Source organism: Pantherophis guttatus, chromosome 4 (assembly GCF_059756535.1).
Source record: "Pantherophis guttatus breed Tessera chromosome 4, ASM5975653v1, whole genome shotgun sequence".
NCBI lineage: Eukaryota > Metazoa > Chordata > Lepidosauria > Squamata > Colubridae > Pantherophis > Pantherophis guttatus.
Window position 1 is genome coordinate 14,354,362 of NC_142066.1, and position 20,539 is coordinate 14,374,900.

Here is a 20,539-nt window from a genome sequence, read left to right on the forward strand (position 1 = left end):
CTTCCCTTCCCCTTTATTGTGCTCAGGAGCCCAATAACTTTATCAATTTGGAACCAAACCAGAGGTGATATTCAGCCGGTTCAGACCGGTTCGCCCGAACCTATAGCAGAAATCCACGATTTCTGCTATCGGTTCGGGCGAACCGGTCTGAACCGGCTGAATATCACCTCTGGTTTGGTCCTAAATTGATAATTACATTTTTGAAGCCAGGAGCATATGCAGAAGGCTGGGTGCATGTGTGGACGGGGTGCATGTGAGCGAAGCACCCCCATGCATGCACACTCACATTTGCAAACCGGTAGGGAAAGTAACCCGTAGGGAAACCACACCTGGACTAAAACCTTTTTAAAATGCTTCCATATTTACATTTTAGAGTTCACCATCTACGAGCGGTCTTCTGTGTTTACTAGTCATCTTTTATTCAAGATGGAAGCTTCTCAAAGATCATTCATTGCCATCTTTCAGTCTCAAGAGGCTATGGTATCGTGCTCTGGAAAGAGGTCCTAAAACTGCATGTAGTGTGACTAAAAAGGCCAATTCGAGAGTGGCCATCCCTTCCACACGGAGGGCAGATACATTCTGTCCCCTGCCCAGCCCCGAGATTTCGCTGGTTCCGGGACTGCCTCTTTGCCTCAGCCTGCCGAACAAGTGTCTCTTCGAATTGGAGGAGGCCATGCTGTGTCTTTAGCCTCCAAGCTGAACGATCGGAGGTCAAGGTTTCCCAGTTGTTGATGTCCATTCCCAGGGGCTTTATATGGTCCCTCTTGCAGATATCCTTATATCACAGCTGTGGTCACTCTCTGAGGCGCTTTCCCTGCACTAATTCTCCATACAGGAGATCTTTCGGAATCCGACCATCAGCCATTCTCACGACATGCCCCAGCCAGCGTAGACGTCGCTGTTTCAACAGTGTATACATGCTAGAAATTCCAGCACGTTCCAAGACTGCGCTATTTGGAACTTTGTCCTGCCAGGTGATGCCAAGAATTCGTCGGAGACAGCGCATATGAAAGGTGTTCAACTTTCTCTCCTGCCGTGCGTAGAGGGTCCAAGACTCACTGCAGTACAAGAGTGTGCTCAGGACGCAGGCTCTATAGTCCTCGATCTTTGTACGTTCCGTCAGCTTCTTATTAAGCCAGAATGAAGCTTCTCAAAATTGCCCTAGTATTTAATGCATGAATAATACATACTTAATATATTTAATCATTAATAATAATTAATAATACATACTTAAGACGTTTAAGGGACGCGGTGGCTCAGTGGCTAAGATGCTCAGCTTGTTGAAAGAAAGGTCGGCGGTTCAGCGGTTCGAATCCCTAGCGCCGCATAACAGGGTGAGCTCCCGTTACTTGTCCCAGCTTCTGCCAACCTAGCAATTCGAATAATTAGGTTAATCCCAGTGTAATCTTTTAATTTTTTTTTCTATTTTTTCCTCTTATCTTAAGTGTTTCTGTTACTTTTCTGTTATTTTTGTAACAGTCATTAGCACCTGCTATGAGTTTTCCTTTCAGCTGGTGCTTCTTGGGTTTCTTCAAAGGGTGAAGAACTGAGTCTCTTGGCACTGTTTTCTGAAGTTTCTGGTGCTATGAGGTTCCTGGCACTGTCCTTTTGGGGTGTACTTCCCACACATACATATGTATTTTACTTAGAATATAGAAATGAAAGGCTGGAAAACATTCCCGGGTCAGACAGATGCATTTATTTGCGCAAAAGGTTCAGTGCAGTTTTTGGTCGTTGCAAAACTGAACAAGGATGAGTTATGATTTTACGATTTATATATGTTTTCAAGACAAAGAGTTCTATGAGCCCTTCCGCCTTCCATATATGGTTACATTATAAATACATTATACTTACATTACACTTTACTAATTACCAAACCATTACATGCTAGTTAATAAAATTATTTTGGCTACACATTTTCATTACTCCATCATTTTATAGTTTACAACTTTCCTTTAAGTGCTGTAATGTTTAAATGCAGAAATTATGGCTATACTTTAAACAATAAGTAACTTTCTGTCTCCCATGTATATCCTTTCAGATGTTCCCATATATCTGTATTTCCGTAGTTTTTGATTCTATTAAGATGTATAGAATCAGTGTGTTTGACACAGTGTCATAGGTCAAGTAATTATGAGGAAATCCATGAACTAATTGCTTAGCTTCTTCTCTTTATTCGAGTTTGTCATTCACCAGAACAACATTCTTAGCTTTCCTGATGGATGACAGCTAAGTCCTCTCAGAAGATCTATTGCCAATAATGAAGTTCAGCTGCCTCTAACAAGCACGTTTCTCTCTTATAATAATGTGAATAGAGAGGTTCTCTCAAAGTTCAATAGAGAAGGTTATTCAGAGTTCATGGGTTTGATCTGACTTTATGTATTTGACTTGGTATGATTATTTCTTTTATTCACCTTATTTCTTATTTGCTATATTTACCTCACTTCCACAACCGAGGTTATAGCTTATTGTCATGGTCATTTCAGGGATAAGGCCCTCCCTACTAAATTTATAGAAATGAAAACTTCTATGGCAATTATATACATTCCGCATACGTTAAGGGGAAGATTTTTTCTTCTCTTCCCCCAAGAAATTACGCGTTAGGAAATTTTCCGGAAAGAAGGGTTAAGCTAAAAATAGAACATAACACCGCTCTCCAGAAAGCATTTTATTCCCTGCATTTTGGACCCTTTCAGAAACGCCTCTTTCTAGATTGCACCACCGCAATGAGGACAAATGTAGAATCAAATCAGTTCACCTATTTAGAAAGAATGGAAAATTATATTTTTCCAGAAGCATATAGTAACATGGTGTATGGTCTCCTGCTTTTTTTTTTTTTTTTTTTAATTTGATTTATATGCCGCCCTTCTCCGGAGACTCAGGGCGGCTTACAATGCGCTCAGCAATAGCCTTCATCCCTTTGTATATTTTTATACAAAGTCAGCTTATTGCCCCCACAACTGGGTCCTCAATTTACCTACCTTAGAACTGGGTCCTCAATTTACCTACCTTAGAAAGGATGGAAGGCTGAGTCAACTTTGAGCCTTGGCGAGATTCGAACCTGCAGTAATTGCAGGCAGCTGGTCTTAATAACCAGCTTAATAACAGGGTGCCTTAGACCACTGTACTACCAAGGCTCTTTTTTTTGGGTAGGTAGGAGGGGGGGTTCGAATCCCTAGTACAGGTCTCCTGCCTGAGCAGGGGGTTGGACTAGATGACCTCCAAGGTCCCTTCGAACTTCGTTACTGTTACCTATATTAGGTCGCTTTCAACTCTCGTTAACCTGTTGCATTGACGCTTGGTTAGGATTCTAGGCCTCGCCTGGTTGTCTAATTCTGACCAATCCCCGACGAATCTCGAACATTCGAACGCGTTTTTCTTCCCCAGCCAATCAGAGGAGAGCGAGCCGGCTATAAAAGGACGGCCGCGACAGCGCGCGTCCCTTCATTCGAATTCCGGCGAGGAGGAGGAGAAGCAGCAGCGGCAGCGGCGGAGCAGCGCTTAGAGAGAAGGATGGCTCGCACCAAGCAAACGGCTCGCAAGTCGACCGGCGGGAAGGCGCCCCGCAAGCAGCTGGCCACCAAGGCGGCGCGGAAGAGCGCTCCGGCCACGGGCGGCGTGAAGAAGCCTCACCGCTACCGGCCGGGGACCGTGGCCCTCCGCGAGATCCGCCGCTACCAGAAGTCGACGGAGCTGCTGATCCGCAAGCTGCCCTTCCAGCGGCTGGTGCGGGAGATCGCGCAGGACTTCAAGACCGACCTGCGCTTCCAGAGCTCGGCCGTCATGGCCCTGCAGGAGGCGAGCGAGGCTTACCTGGTGGGGCTCTTCGAGGACACCAACCTGTGCGCCATCCACGCCAAGCGCGTCACCATCATGCCCAAGGACATCCAGCTGGCCCGGCGCATCCGCGGGGAGAGGGCGTAAAAAACCCAGGCTTACCGCGGGAATAGGGGGGGGAAACACTGGAAAAGTCATCGCGCTTAACGGCTCTTTTAAGAGCCATTCACTGCTTCCAGAAAAGAGCTGGCTTCATTTTCTGATTTTTAATGTTAAACAAAAAAAGTCCATTTAACTTTTGGAAGGAGTTTCTAAACTCCGTTTGCGCAAAACTCATCATTTTCAGTGGGATTATTTGCAACGTTTCCTGCAGCTTTCATTCTATAGGGATGGACCGAAATCTCTGGGTGGTTTCCATTTACACTTATTTTTTTTTATTTATTTTTTTTAACCTGCCCCGCTTCTAAAGCCAGGTGTAAATAAAAAGGTTTTTGCAGCGCGACCGATCTTGCAAAGCTTTTTGCCCCAACGCACGGGGCGATTTCTGTGGGTTTGCAAAATTCGGTGGCTTGGATCAGCGAAAGTAAAATTAAAAAGGACCCGTGCAAAAACGATCGCACGTGGTGCATTGCGAAAGGGTGTTGGAAATACAAGCCTGCATCAGGGAATTCCTGGCAGCGCTTACAGTAGCTAACTACTACCGCTTTTAATGAACGGTGCTGTTTATACAGACGTTTAATCTTAATGCCCCCTCGGATTTGACGTTATTTTAGCAATACTTAAACTTTAAAAAAAAAAAATGAACAACGACGAAGGTGGGATTCGAACCCACGCGTGCAGAGCACAATGGATTAGCAGTCCATCGCCTTAACCACTCGGCCACCTCGTCGGTATCTCAGATGGGTTTGACTAAATTACCCTGATCCTTAACAGCTCCGATCTTTTCACTATTTTCTGTCTATTTTTGTCTTTTATGTTACATAAGGTTACTCATTTAAGTATTTCGATCTCTGGGAAAGTGACTGTATCCTGTATAACAAGCAAGAGAAAAATATTGGATTCACCGTCTATTACAATAGTAGGGAGAATAGAGGTGCACTAAGTTATGTTTCTTTCATTTGTGGAGTAATTTAAAAACAAGTTAGTCCAGCAAGATTCTGAATATGGCTCAGGAGTTGTGCGTGTAAAAACTAAGACCTTATTGGGGGGTGCTTGAACTTCTTTGAGGTGCCATTGACACAAATTACTAGTTTTTTTTCTAATCAATCAGGCAGTCCTTGATTTACGACCGCAACCAAGCCGAAAATTTATGTCGCTAAGCGAAACATTTGTTAAGTTGAGTTTTGCCCCCTTTTCGGACTTCTCTTGCCACTGTTGTTAAGTCTGGCCTCCCCATTGATTTTGCCAGCCAGAAGATCCCGAAAAGTGATCACGGGACTTCATTCTTGGTCTGAAGTTAACCTTGGAGTTGATCTATGCCGGGTCCAAGGGACTCGCAGGAGTCTTCTCCAGCACCATCGTTCAAAGGCCTCAATTCTTTGGCGCTCGGCCTTTCTTACGGTCCAACTTTCACAGCCATCCATTGCAACTGGGAAAATCATAGCCTTGACTATACACACTTTTGTTGGCAGGGTGATGTCTCTTGAAAAGCCTCTCTGACCATCAGGCAACTCAGCTGGGATCGTCAGAGACTTTTCAAAGCATTTTTTTGACCACCTCTTCAGCCAAGAGGTTGCAGAAAAAAAATGCTTTGCAAAGCTTCTGACGATCCCAGCTGAGCCGCGCGATCATCAGAGGCTTTTTTTTTTTTTTACTTTTAAAAGCATTTTTTCATCGGAAGAGGTTGTAGAAAAAATGCTTTTAAAAGTAAAAAAAAAAAAAAAGCCTCTGATGATCATGCTGTAGGAAGTTAGCACCCACCCCTTTCCTGGAAGAGTGAAATATTTTAGGAAATATGAAAAAGGCAGAATATTATATTTCCCTGGATGAGAAATATGAGAAGCATATTTTACAGACAAAGCAGCTCCCGCCTTCCTGCCCCCCACCCTTTGTCAATGGGCCATTAAGGCCTGGGCCAGTCTATTCTACATAACAAAGATCCACCTCCTTCAGGCAGAGCCATAGTAGGAATTGCCAAAGAGAGGATTAGCCCTCTACACAATAGCAGCAGAAACTCACCACATGTGACCTGGGAAGCACATGTGACCATCAGCCAGCAAGGCCCCCACCCCCTGGGAGTCTGACAACCAATCAGGATACTCTTTCTGGGCCCCAAGAAATGCAGAGCCAGAGAGAGCATAAAACCTGAAAAACTCGCTGTATCTGCCCTTTTCTGTTCAGGAACTCAAGCCATGTGATCCTGTCCACCATTAAACCATCTTTCCAAGCAGTCTCCATGTTTCCAGTGTCTGTTTTCCCCACTTGGAGCAGAACCTAGAAGGATGTTTCTTCCAACAATGCGGCTCAGCTGGGCAGGGGGCGCAGGGATTTTTGCTACCGGTTCTCCGAACCACCTGCCTCCATCGCTACCAGATCAGGTGATCTGGTCCGAACCGGGAGCATTTCACCCCTGGATGGAAGGTTGGGTCAACCTTGAGCCTTGAAAAAAGTGACTTTATGACTTTTTTCACACCGATGACCATTGCAGCATCCCCCATTGTCATGTGATCAAAATTTGGATGCTTTGGTACTGGTTCATATTTATGATGGCTGTAACGTCCCAGGAACATGTCTGTGTTCCCCTTTAGCAACCTTCTGGCAAGCAAAGTCAACGGGGAGGCCAGATTCACTTAACAAACACGTGTCTAATTTAACAACAGCAGTGATTCATTGAACCACTTTGACGAGAAAGATCATAAACTGGGTAAAACTTACTTAACTAATGTCTCACTTAGCAATGTAAATGTTGGGGTCAATCAGAAGTGAAATGCTCCCTGTTTGGACTGGATCACCTGATCGGTAGTGATGGAGATGGGGGGTTCGGAGAACCGGTAGCAAAAATCCCTGCCCCCCCCCATGCCCAGCTGAGCCGCGCGATCATCAGAGGCTTTTTTTCTTTTAAAAGCCTCTGACGATCCAAGCTGAGTTGCCTGATTCTCAGAGGCTTTTTTTCTTTTAAAAGCCTCTGACGATCCAAGCTGAGTTGCCTGATTCTCAGAGGCTTTTTTTCTTTTAAAAGCCTCTGACGATCCAAGCTGAGTTGCCTGATTCTCAGAGGCTTTTTTTCTTTTAAAAGCCTCTGACGATCCCAGTTGAGCTGCCTGATCGTCAGAGGCATTTAAAAGAAAAAAAAGCCTCTGCCGATCAGGCAACTCAGCTGGGATCGTCAGAGCCTTTTGAAAGCATTTTTTTACAACCTCTTCGCCGAAGAGGTTGTAGAAAAAATGGTTTTAAAAGAAAAAAAACATTGGCCACGCCCACCCAGTCACATTACCCCCTCCCCCCACCAAGCCACGCCCACAGAACCGGTAGTAACAAATTTTAGATTTCACCACTGGGGTCAATTGTGGTAAATCAAGAACTTCTTGTACTGGTCTTTATTTCATGATTATTCTGATTTTATTTTATTTTTTTGCTAGAAGGGAATGACCATAAGCCTAATTCTAAAATTTTTGAAAGAACTGGTATTTCAATAGTATTCTGCAAAAAATATATATTAAGGGAAGGTTTGTGCTGGGATTTGAAAAAGTGATTTACTGTATGAATATACTCCATTCTCACTATAAACTAATCAAGGTCCTTTGATTTCATTAGATATTATCTGAAATAAGGAACATGTGGTCTGATGTCAATAGGACATTTGCAATCTGCCCTGCAGAAATAATGATGACAGATCTAATCCAGGGGTGAAATGCTCCCGGTTCAGACCGGATCACTTGATCCTGTAGCAATGGCGGCAGGTGGTTCGGAGAACCGGTAGCAAACATCCCCGCCCCCCTCCCATCCCCAGCTGAGCCCACGCAACCATCAGAGGCTCTTTTTTTATTTTTAAAAGCATTTTTTCTACAACCTCTTCGGCAGAAAAAATGCTTTTAAAAGTAAAAAAAAAAGCCTCTGATGATTGCGCGGCTCAGCTGGGATCGTCAGAGGCTTTTAAAAGCATTTTTTCTACAACCTCTTCAGCCGAAGAGGTTGTAGAAAAATGTTTTTAAAAGCAAAAAAAGCCTCTGCTGATCAGGCAACTCAGCTGGGATCGTCAGAGGCTTTTAAAAGCATTTTTTTAAAAATTAAATGGTTTTAAAAGCCTCTGATGATCCCAGCTGACTTGCCTGATTGGCAGAGGGTTTTAAAAGCATTTTTTACAACCTCTTCGCCCGAAGAAGTTGTTGAAAAAATGGTTTTAAAAGTAAAAAAAAAAAAAAGTTGTCCACGTCTACCCAGTCACGTTACCCACCACCACCACCACCAAGCCATGCCCACAGAACCGGTGGTAACAAATTTTACATTTCACCACTGATTTATTCTACTTGTTGGAAGAAATCTCCATCTGGGTTCAGTTCCAAGTGGGGAGAAAGGCACTGGAAACATGGAGGCTGTTTGGAAAGATGGTTTAATTGTGGACAGGACCACATGGGTTTGAAGTCCTGGGTAAAAATGAGCACATGGAAGAGAGAGAGAGAGAGAGAGATGGTATTTATATCCTCTCTTGGACCCTGCCTTAGAGCTTCCTGTTCCTGTGTAAAGGTAGGTATCCTGATTGGTTGTCAGACTCCCATGGGGCCACGCAGGGATAACTTTGTAGGTTGTCTTGAGTCCCAGGCTTGGTTGACTCTTGCTGGGTGATGATGTAATGAAGAGGGTTTGGGGGCAATTCTTATTATGGCTGAGGGCTAATCCTACCTTTGTTGGATCTTGGGTATTTGCTTATGAATAGACCTAGCTATCTCTTTATCTCTTAAGTGCTGACATCTGCTATGGGTTATTGAGGAGGGTGGGGCTATTAAGAGTAAGTCTGCTTCCTGCCTTAAAAAAAATGTTTCTCCATATTTCATCCAGGGAAATATAATATTCTGCCTTTTTAATATTTCCTAGCATATTTCATTCTTCTAGGAGAGGGGGTGGGTGCTAATTTCCTACATACTGAATTTGAGTGCTTATATGAATTGATACAGTAATCATTTTGATTTTGTTCTAATGAAAATACGGGTCTCAACCAGTGGTGAAATCTAAAATTTGTTACTACCGGTTCTGTGGGCGTGGCTTGGTGGTGGTGGGGTAATGTGACTGGGTGGGCATGGCCAACTTTTTTTTTTTAACTTTTAAAACCATTTTTTTGTACAACCTGTTCGGCGAAGCGGTTGTAAAAAAAAATGCTTTCAAAAGGCTCTGACGATCCCAGCTGAGTTGGCTGATCGTCAGAGGCTTTTTTTCTTTTAAATGCCTCTGACGATCAAGCAACTCAGCTTGGATCATCAGAGGCTTTTAAAAGAAAAAAAGCTTTTGCTGATCAGGGAACTCAGCTTGGATCGTCAGAGGCATTTAAAAGAAAAAAAGCTTTTGCTGATCAGGCAACTCAGCTGGGATCTTTGACGATCCCAGCTGAGCCGTGCGATCATCAGAGGCTTTTTTTTTAAAGCATTTTTCGGCCTCTGATGATTGTGCGGCTCAGCTGGGCATGGGGGGGTGGGGCAGGGATTTTTGCTACCGGTTCGCCGAACCACCCGCCCCCATCGCTATCAGATTGGGCGATCTGGTCCGAACCAGGAGCATTTCACCCCTGGTCTCAACTGGCAGTCACTGGTTTCATAAACTAAAGTTAGCATTTACCTGGAGATCCAGGAACTGAAGGTAAACCTAGGAATCTGCATCTCAGTTTTTAAAACTCACATCTGAATTTATCTTTATCAATTTCAACATTTATAAAATAAATTTATCTTTATCTTTCAAAGTGTAGGAAGAAAAATCGAGTCCCGTTCCAAGCCGGGGGGAAAAGCCGCTGGAAATAAAATGGAGGCTGATTGGAAAGAAGGATTCGGTTTAGCGATGAGCAGAACCAGCATGTGGTTCTGGAACAGCTGATAAACTAACTTGAGGAGTGCAAGGATTTTTATAGAGTTTCTGAAATGCAGGGGAGTGTGCAATGGTATTTTGCTATTCTAACGGTGGTGGGTTAATCCTATTATGTCCTGAAAGTCATGTCCTCTCCTCCTTAATCCCATCACCTGGAGCTGAAGATGGTTTGCTTATGAATATATTGGACTGGATTTCTTAATAGGCACAAACTCTCCATCTCTAAAAGACTTCCGGCATCTGCTGGAGGCTATTAAGAAAAACTGGGGGCTGTCCAGCTTCTAAAGGTTCCTCAATAATAAATACCAAATCATCAGCAAATGCCTGGACTTTATATTCCTGTGATTTAGAAATAGAAATAGAAATAATAGAAATAGAAATAGAATAACAGAGTTGGAATGGACCTTGGAGCAGTGGTGAAATCCAAATTTTTTTACTACCAGTTCTGTGGGCATGGCTTGGCGTGGCTTGGTGGGCATGGCAGGGGAACGATACTGCAAAATCTCCATTCCCACCCTATTCTGGGGCCAGCCGGTTCTCCGAACTGCTCAAAATTTCCACTACCGGTTCTCCAGAACCTGCTGGATTTCACCCCTACCTTGGAGATCTTGGAGATCCAACCCCCTGTCCAGGCAGGAAACCCTACACCACTTCAGACAAATCGTTATCAGACATCTTCTTAAAAATTAAAATTTTAATTTTTAATCCCTTTATTTCCGAATTATCTCTAATTTGTGACATTAATATTTCCGTTGAGAGAAGGAATAATAGAGGAGATAGTGGGCATCCCTGTCGTACTCCTTTCTCTATATTGAAACTTTCTGTTTGTTCCCTGTTTAAGATTATTTTCGTTCTCTGGGTGGAATAGATTTTTTAAAAATTTGATTTATATGCCGCCCTTCTCCGGAGACTCAGGGCGGCTTACAATGCGCTAAGCAATAGCCTTCATACTTTTGTATATTTATACAAAATCAGCTTATTGCCCCCACAAACTGGGTCCTCATTTCACCTACCTTAGAAAGGATGGAAGGCTGAGTCAACCTTGAGCCTTAGTGATATTCGAACCTGCAGTAATTGCAGGCAGCTGTGTTAATAACAGGGTGCTTTAGACCACTGTACTACCAAGGCTCAAGATTTGCTCTATTCAGTTCAGTGAAGTTTTTTTTTTCTTTCCATTCTTCCATTTCTGCTTTGGGAAAATATAATATTCTGCCTCTTTTAATATCCCCCCAAATATTTCATTCTCTAGGACGGGGGAAACGCGTGATTACTTTTAACAGTAACAGAGTTGGAAGGGACCTCGGAGGTCATTTAGTCCAACCCCCTCTTCACGCAGGAGATCTGCACTAGGGATTCGAACCGCCGAACTGCCAACCTTTCTGATCGAAAGGCACCCAGTCTGGTTTCATTAATATCCATTTAGCTGCAGTGTATCATCCTTAAAACAGTAACATAGCAGCGCTAACGTATTTTAATAAATACTTATATTTTAATAAATACGTTTATATTTTAATAAATACGTTAAAGTAGTGTCCTACTATTTGTATTTCTGACAATCACGCCAATTTATGCCACAGGCTTTATTTTTACAGGATATGTGTGTCCTTTGTAAAATAAGATATATAATTTGTTGAAACTCTCCACAATTTGGTCGTGAATCTGAAGTTTAAGGGCCTTTCTTGCAAGTTGCAAATACTTTTTGGTCATTGTGGAAGGCGTTAATGTATTTTTTTTTTTCTCCCGCCTTTTTCTGCCACGAGGGGTTAAAACAAGCGAGTTCGCACGAGGGCCGGTTAGCTCAGTTGGTTAGAGCGTGGTGCTAATAACGCCAAGGTCGCGGGTTCGATCCCCGTACGGGCCACTCCTTTTCAATCCTTTTTTCTTTTTTTTTTTAAATATAAAATGAATTGGTAGGGCAATTGTCGTTTTAAAGATAACACACCGTTCAATCTGCTAGGGATTGTAAAAAGTCCTTTTCCCCCCTCTTGTGAAACACCAAGATTCATTGCAATCTCTAGAAATTTATTAAATTGGGGGGGATTTTTTTTTTTAAAAAAAATATTGGTGTCAAGCAAGGTTGACCCATTTTAAAACTAAACTGGGACAGGGGATAAAATTGGAAGTTTTGCAATGCCACTCATTTCTAGAAGAAGGCAGGTTCCCAATTGAGACTCTGCAGAGAAAATCAATGCATATCTCCATCATTCCCTACATTTCAAAAGGCAAGCAATAGGGCAACACTTAACTTACTACTTTCTTACTTATTTACTTACTGGGGAAATCTCCAGAAATCCCAGTTTTCTTTACAGAGAATAAGTGGAACTGTCAAAACTCTGGAATTGTTTAAAATAGCTTTGACATAACACATTAAAAAAAAAGCCAGGAATCCAAAACTGAACGTCCAGTATTGTCATATTATGAGCTGACTTTAGAAAGCTCCCTCCAAGAAATAATAATTTTTTTAAAAAAAAAAACTGCTCCAGGTGAGGCTCGAACTCACGACCTCGGCATTGCTTACTTAGTACTGCTGTATAAGTACCGCGCGCTAACCGATTGCGCCACTGGAGCGCTGCGAGAAACGATGGTGGAAAACTTCGCCCCCCCGGATTTCTACGTTCATCCTAATGCTTTTTTTCTTTTTCTTTTTTTTCCCTCTTAAACTGTTTCGGGTTAAGGTGTTTCGGATACACCTTGCTTAGTTTTCTTTTTCTTTATTTTTTTAAATTTTTTTATTTATTTTTATAAAATTTATTTTTATAAAATTTTATAAAATTTATTTTATACATTTTTTTAAATTTTTTTATTTATTTTATTTCTAATACTTTTCATCTCCATCCAACAGTGTGTTTCAAGTGTCAAATGTTACTATGGAGAGAAGTTTACGATGATGATGTTATGTACTATTGTAAATTATCTTGATGTAGAGTTATATTTTCAACGTTATTGTAACGAATACAAGAAGTATGCAAATTATGGATTTTTTTGTTTTTCTATTTTTTTTACTACCGGTTCTCTGGGCGTGGCTTGGTGGGCGTGGCAGAGGAAGGATACTGCAAAATCTCCATTTCCACCCCATTCCAGGGGGGAGGATACTGCAAAATCCCCATTCCCACCCCACTCCAGGGGATGCGAAATCTCCATTCCCACTCCACTCCTGGGGGAAGGATACTGCAAAATCTCCATTCCCTCTCCACTCCTGGGGGAAGGATACTGCAAAATCCCCATTCCCACCCCACTCCAGGGGATGCGAAATCTCCATTCCCACTCCACTCCTGGGGGAAGGATACTGCAAAATCTCCATTCCCTCTCCACTCCTGGGGGAAGGATACTGCAAAATCCCCATTCCCACCCCACTCCAGGGGAAGGATACTGCAAAACCTCCATTCCCTCCCCACTCCAGGGGAACGATACTGCAAAATCCCCATTCCCTCTCCACTCCTGGGGGAAGGATACTGCAAAATCCCCATTCCCTCCCCACTCCTGGGGGAAGGAGACTGCAAAATCCCCATTCCCTCTCCACTCCTGGGGAAGGATATTGCAAAATCTCCATTCCCTCCCCACTCCAGGGAAAGGATACTGCAAAATCCCCATTCCCACTCCACTCCTGGGGGAAGGATATTGCAAAATCCCCATTCCCTCCCCACTCCAGGGGAAGGATACTGCAAAATCCCCATTCCCTCCCCACTCCTGGGGGAAGGATATTGCAAAATCCCCATTCCCTCCCCACTCCTGGGGGAAGGATACTGCAAAATCCCCATTCCCTCTCCACTCCTGGGGGAAGGATATTGCAAAATCTCCATTCCCTCCCCACTCCAGGGGATGGATACTGCAAAATCCCCATTCCCTCCCCCTCCAGGGGAAGGGTACTGCAAAATCCCCATTCCCTCCCCACTCTAGGGGAAGGATACTGGAAAATCTCCATTCCCTCTCGACTCCTAGGGGAAGGATACTGCAAAATCTCCATTCCCTCTCCACCCCTGGGGGAAGGAGACTGCAAAATCCCCATTCCCTCTCCACTCCTGGGGGAAGAATATTGCAAAATCTCCATTCCCACCCCACTCCAGGGAAAGGATACTGCAAAATCCCCATTCCCTCCCCACTCCAGGGGGAAGAATATTGCAAAATCTCCATTCCCACCCCACTCCAGGGAAAGGAGACTGCAAAATCTCCATTCCCACCCCACTCTGGGGCCAGCCAGAGGTGGTATTTGCCGGTTCTCCGAACTACTCAAAATTTCCGCTACCGGTTCTCCAGAACCTGTCAGAACCTGCTGAATTTCACCCCTGAACTCCAGCCAGTTCACGCGCTGTTGCTTACTTTTCTTCTGTTCACTCTCCCCAATAATCACTCAACACTGACGATTCAAAAATCAACGCTTGGTCCCCCTTCCATTAACTCAGTGCATGCCACAAACTGCATTTATTGCAAAGACATTTTTTAAAAAATTGTCTTTTAATGACCTCGTAATCCAGGGGCATCAAACTGGATTTCATTGAGGGCTGCAACAGGGTTGTGTTTGACCTTGGGGGAGGGCAGGGGGCGTGGCCAGGGAGCGTGGCCACTTGATGTCACTCATCAAGGCTCCGTTTTGAACCGCGATGGCCTCCTGCAGCCTGTTGTGGCCCCGCCCTCTGACCCTGTCCCCTCGGAGGAAGAAAGCTCCGAGCATGAGGAAGAGGAGTCAGCCAGGCCTCCCTCTCCAGGCCCCTCCCCTCTGGCACTGTCTCAGGTGCCGGTCAAGGGAGAGGAGATTAGCAGGGAGACAGGTGGCTCAGATCAGAGTGACGGAGAAACATCATTCCTGGACGCACGCCTCCGAAGGCGTGATAAACGGTTGCAGCAGCTCAGGAGGCGTGCTAGGGATTAGAACTAAGTCACTGGACCACACCCCAGAGACTATATAATAGAGGGTGGTGGTCAGTGATCCTTGTGACGAACAAAACTAACCTTGGATAGTCACTAAAGCCTCGTTCGGAACTGCGGAGAGGAAGATTTATTGTTGCTGGACATTTGGAAGCTGAGTATTTATCTTTCTGTTTTTCTGTGAAAATAAAGGCACTTGGCAGACGGTGTGTCTATCGCTGCCAAGTTGGAGATAAAGAAACTGGGTGCGTTCCAAAGTGTTTCCTTAACCCTCGGCTGGCTGTGTTTGTGTGTGTGTGTGGACGGGGACAGATCACAGCCCTTTGCCAGCGAAAAAAGAGCATGGGGAGGCCACACGCAGCGCACCAGGGCTCAATTTTCACTGGCAGAAGCACTGCGGGCCAGCCTTTTGCTGTTTTCAGGGCGGGCCCACCAGCCAAATCTAAGCACCCCACTGGCCAGATCTGGTCCGCGGACTTTGAGTTTGAACCCCTGCTGTAATCCCTTACATTGGGGTGAAGTAAGGGCAACTGAATGGAGCTGAGAGTTTACTGGCTGGATGCCCTTCCTGTCGCCAATGCAGAGTTCACAGCAGACTCATTGTGTTGCACCCAGAGAGAGAAATATCTGCCTGGAACTCAGCAGCCTCCTGATTGTGAGGTGGTTTATTGCAAAGTCATTGTTGGAAGGAAAATCCGGTCCGGATTTCACCGGGGAAGGAAACAATGCTAGTGATGCTACAGGCAGTCCTTAATTTACAACGGTTCATTTAATGACCATTCAAAGTGACAAGGTCACTGGAAAAAGTGACTCATTACCGTTTTTCACCCTTTATGACCATTGCAGCATCCCCGTGGTCACGTGATCAAAATTCAGATGCTTGGCAACTGACTCGTATTTATGTCGGTTGCGGGAGTCATGTGATCCGCTTCGGCGACCTTCCAGCAAGCCAAGTCAATAGGGGGCAGCATACTCCCTTAACGACCGTGTGACTAACTTAACAACTGCAATGATTCGCTTAGCAACTGTAGCAAGGAAAGTGATAAAATGGGCCAAAATTCACTTAATGAATGTCTCACTTAGCAACATAAATTTTGGGGTCAATTGTGGCTGTAAGTTGAGGATTACCTGTACTTGAAGAGGAAAAAGTTTATTTCCAAGAGTCAAAGCCCACACAAAATAGACTACAAAATAGGAAACACTCTGGCAACAATAGAATAGAATAGAATAGAATAGAATAGAATAGAATAGAATAGAATAGAATAGAATAGAATAGAATAGAATAGAATAGAATAGAATAGAATAGAAAATATGGAATGGAATAGAATACGGTTCACCTGATACGCCAGTTGCGCCCCTTTCTGGATCGGGACTCTTTATACATGGTCACTCATGCCCTCGTTACTTCCCGCCTGGACTACTGTAATGCTCTCTACATGGGGCTCCCCTTGAGGAGCACCCGGAGGCTCCAACTGGTCCAGAATGCAGCCGCACGGGTGATTATGGGGGCGACATGGCGTGAGCTGCACTGGCTTCCGGTGGTCTTCCGAGTGCGCTTCAAGGTTTTGGTTCTCACCTTTAAAGCGCTCCATGGCTTAGAGCCTGGATATCTACGAGACCACCTTCTGCCACCGATAACCTCCCACCAGCCAATACGCTCCCACAGAGAGGGTCTCCTCAGGGTGCCGTCGGTCAGGCAATGTCAACTGGTGACCCCCCAGGGGGAGAGCCTTCTCTGTGGGGGCACCCGCCCTCTGGAACGAACTACCCCCAGGGATACGACTGATCCCGGACCTCCGTACTTTCCGCCGGGCTCTGAAGACTTTCTTGTTTCAGCAAGCCGGGCTGGCTTAAGATTTTAATTGATTAATTTTATGGGTAAGGGGTTTTAAAATTGGGAAGCCAAATTGATTTAATTATTTTAAATCATTTTAATTTTCATACTGTATGTATTTTAACTTTGGCTGTTCACCGCCCTGAGTCCTTCGGGAGAAGGGCAGTACAAAAAATTAATAAATAGAATAGAATAGAATAGAATAGAATAGAATAGAATAGAATAGAATAGAATAGAATAGAATAGAATAGAATAGAATAGAATAGAATAGAATAGAAAATATGGAATGGAATGGAGTGGATTGGAGTAGAGTAGAGTAGAGCAGAGCAGAGCAGAGCAGAGCAGAGCAGAGCAGAGCAGAGCAGAGCAGAGCAGAGCAGAGCAGAACAGAACAGAACAGAACAGAATAGAATAGAATAGAATAGAAGATATGGAATAGAATAGAATAGAATAGAATAGAATAGAATAGAATAGAATAGAAAATATGGAATGGAATGGAGTGGATTGGAGTAGAGTAGAGTAGAGCAGAGCAGAGCAGAGCAGAGCAGAGCAGAGCAGAGCAGAGCAGAACAGAACAGAATAGAATAGAATAGAATAGAAGATATGGAATAGAATAGAATAGAATAGAATAGAATAGAATAGAATAGAATAGAATAGAATAGAATAGAAAATATGGAATGGAGTGGAGTGGAGTGGAGTGGAGTGGAGTGGAGTAGAGTAGAGTAGAGTAGAGTAGAGTAGAGTAGAGTAGAGTAGAATAGAATAGAATAGAATAGAATAGAATAGAATAGAATAGAATAGAATAGAAAATATGGAATGGAGTGGAGTGGAGTGGAGTAGAGTAGAGTAGAGTAGAGTAGAGTAGAATAGAATAGAATAGAATAGAATAGAAAATATGGAATGGAATGGAATGGAATAGAATAGAATAGAATAGAAAATATGGAATGGAGTAGAGTAGAGTAGAATAGAATAGAATAGAATAGAATAGAATAGAATAGAATAGAATAGAATAGAATAGAATAGAATAGAATAGAATAGAATAGAATTCTTTATGGGCCAAGTGTGATTGGACACACAAGGAATTTGTCTTTGGTGTATATGCTCTCACTGTACATAAGGAGAATAAAATACATTCATCAAGAATAAAAAGATACAACACTTAGTGATAGTCAAGGTTACTAATAAGCTATCAAATCGTACTAGGAAACAAAGAAAAACAATATAAATTGAAAGATACAAGCAACATGGTTATAGTAATAAGTGGGAAGAGATAGATACTAGTAAGGAAGAGAAGAAGAATAGTAATACAGCCTTAGTAAATTATTTGACAGTGTTGTGGGAATTAATTGTTAAGCAGCGTGATGGCATTTAGAGTATTCTAAATCAGTTTCTTAATTGGGTTTCCTTGGTTTTTTCTTTGTTAACCATTTCTTTTCTTTTTTAAAAAAGTTTTTTTATTATTTTTTTAAAAAAACATAAACATAAAACACATCTTTTCAAAACAAAGCTTCTGGTCCTGTCACAAATTAATACAAATCACTAGCAAATCTTAATTTTCAATGAACACAACTTAATATTTTACTCACTTATTTCCCTCAAATCTGTCTATTTAACTATGCCATTATCCCCAAAAACCCGTTACTTAAATCTTAAATCCTAACCAGTTATTGTTAACCATTTCTTATTAACCCGGGAAAAAAAAGTGATGAAATCAAATCTTTTCTTTTAAACCATAAGTGTTATAATGATGTTTCCCTAGTGTAAATTAGGTTTTGTGTGTTTGTTTGTTTGCTTGCTTGTTCTTCCATTGTCTTCCCTTTTTAAATATGTAAATTTTAATCTGTTTTTAAATTATCGGGGTATTTTAATTTGTCTGGGCCAAAAAGTTTAATTTGATTTTATCGGGTTTTTAAATTTTGTGTATTTATGTATTTTATTGTTGGCTGTTCACCGTCCTGAGTCCTTCGGGAGTAGGGCGGTATACAAATCAAATAAACTAAACTAAACTAAACTAAACTTTTTTCCTCCTTTCCCCTGACAAGCTGTTTGTAACTTTGTCTCCCCGATTGGCAACTTTGTTAGAGCTTTTGGGTTAGGAAATATGTGATTCTTTATGCAACATTTCTAATATAATTTATACAAAGTTACAGACCTTCCCCTAACATTGTCCCCTGTGAGGCTGGATAGGAGTCAGCCACCAGTTAGGTCAGCGATTGGTACAGCTATCCTTGTTCTCAAATTTAAACAGGATACTTGCAAATAGAGACAAAAAATAAAAATCAAAAATCAAAAGAAGGGCTCGTCCGGGATTTGAACCCGGGACCTCTCGCACCCAAAGCGAGAATCATACCCCTAGACCAACGAGCCAGCTGGTGAAAGGCTTTCTCCTTTGATATATAAGCTGAACGAGGTGGAAGCCAAGAAGTTGTTTGTTTGGCAGGCACTGCATAGTTTCAAGTGTCAGGTTTTTTAAGAACATCGAGCTTAGTACTTACAAAGGGCTTTTTAACCGGGATACTTCAGACAGGAATAAATAAATAAACTACTGTAAAAAGGTTTCGCTTCTGAGTCTCAACATGTTTCCCCTCCTTCTGCTTTTCTTTGCTATTTGGTTGTTTTATCTGGGAATAATTAGAAAACGTATAGAACACAGAGCACGGATAGGATAGGATAGGATAGGATAGGATAGGATAGGATAGGATAGGATAGGATAGGATAGGATAGGATAGGATAGGATAGGATAGGATAGGATAGGATAGGATAGGATAGGTGCCATCAGCCAGACAATGTAGGTTGGTGACCCCCAGGGGGAGAGCCTTCTCTGTGGGGGCACCTACCCTCTGGAATCAGCTCCCCCCAGAGATAAGGAGAATCCAAGACCTCAGTGCCTTCCGTCGCGCCCTTAAAACCCATTTATTTAAACAAGCCGGGCTGGCTTAAGATGAAATTTTTAACTGTTTTTAAATGTTTTAAACGTTTTTAATTGGTAAATGAGTTTTAATTGGGCCAAATTTATATATCTTTTAATTGTTTTTAATATTTGTTCTGCATGTTTTTTAATCTGGCTGTACACCGCCCTGAGTCCTCAGGGAGAAGGGCGGTATAGAAATCCAATATAAAATAAAAAAATAAAAATAAATAGGATAGGATAGGATAGGATAGGATAGGATAGGATAAGATAGGAACGGAATGGAACAGAACAAGAAGAGAATAGAATTAGAATAGAATGGAACAGAACAGAATAAAATAAGAACAGAATAGAATGGAACAGAACAAAAACAGAAGTAAAATAAAATGGAACAGAACAGAATAGAATAAGAACAGAACAGAACAAGAACAGAACAAGAACAGAACAAGAACAGAACAAGAACAGAACAAGAACAGAACAAGAACAGAACAAGAACAGAACAAGAACAGAACAAGAACAGAATAGAATTAGAGGAGAATGGAATGGAACAGAACAAGAAGAACAGAATAGAATAGAATTAGAATGGAACAGAACAGAACAAGAACAGAAGTAGAATAAAATTAAACAGAACAGAATAGAATACGAACAGAGCAAGAACAGAATACAATTAGAGGAGAATGGAATGGAACAGAACAAGAACAGAACAGAAGTAGAATAAAATGGAACAGAACAGAACAGAATAGAATAAGAACAGAACAAGAACAGAATAGAATTAGAGGAGAATGGAATGGAACAGAACAAGAACAGAACAAGAACAGAATAGAATTAGAGGAGAATGGAACAGGGCAAGAACAGAACAGAAGTAGAATAAAATGGAACAGAACAGAACAGAATAGAATAAGAACAGAACAAGAAGAGAAGAGAATTAGAGGAGAATGGAACGGAACAGAACAAGAACAGAACAGGAACAAGAACAGAACAGGAACAGAACAAGAATAGAATTAGAATGGAACGGAATGGAACAGAACAGAATAATAATTGTATTGTCAATTTGAATGTACATTAATCAGCATACATTAAAATGAAATTTCATTGCAATACAGCTCTCAAAGGGTCACCACCTCCAATATACACTACGTAAACATGAC

General features: G+C 42.4%; 1 protein-coding gene and 4 non-coding genes across 5 annotated transcripts; 2 read left to right on the forward strand and 3 right to left on the reverse strand.

Annotated features, from left to right (window-relative positions):
• The first annotated feature begins 3,474 nt into the window (after nucleotides 1–3,474).
• On the forward strand, nucleotides 3,475–4,006 carry LOC132709742 (histone H3). The gene has a single exon (XM_060684393.2). It carries the CDS (start codon nucleotides 3,514–3,516, stop codon nucleotides 3,922–3,924), a length of 411 nt encoding a protein of 136 aa, XP_060540376.1. The 5' UTR covers nucleotides 3,475–3,513; the 3' UTR covers nucleotides 3,925–4,006.
• Nucleotides 4,007–4,584: 578 nt separating this feature from the next.
• TRNAS-GCU (transfer RNA serine (anticodon GCU)) lies at nucleotides 4,585–4,666 on the reverse strand. Its single transcript has one exon. It is a non-coding gene; the product is annotated as a tRNA-Ser (tRNA).
• Nucleotides 4,667–11,573: 6,907 nt separating this feature from the next.
• Nucleotides 11,574–11,647, forward strand: TRNAI-AAU (transfer RNA isoleucine (anticodon AAU)). The gene has a single exon. It is a non-coding gene; the product is annotated as a tRNA-Ile (tRNA).
• Nucleotides 11,648–12,261: 614 nt separating this feature from the next.
• On the reverse strand, nucleotides 12,262–12,354 carry TRNAI-UAU (transfer RNA isoleucine (anticodon UAU)). The gene is given in 2 exon segments: nucleotides 12,262–12,297; nucleotides 12,317–12,354. It is a non-coding gene; the product is annotated as a tRNA-Ile (tRNA).
• A 6,424-nt stretch (nucleotides 12,355–18,778) lies between these two features.
• TRNAP-UGG (transfer RNA proline (anticodon UGG)) lies at nucleotides 18,779–18,850 on the reverse strand. The gene has a single exon. It is a non-coding gene; the product is annotated as a tRNA-Pro (tRNA).
• Between the last annotated feature and the right edge of the window lie 1,689 nt (nucleotides 18,851–20,539).

Excerpts from the sequence above, each read along its gene's own strand:
- LOC132709742 (XM_060684393.2), top strand. The coding sequence starts at position 3,514 with ATGGCTCGCACCAAGCAAACGGCTCGCAAGTCGACCGGCGGGAAGGCG.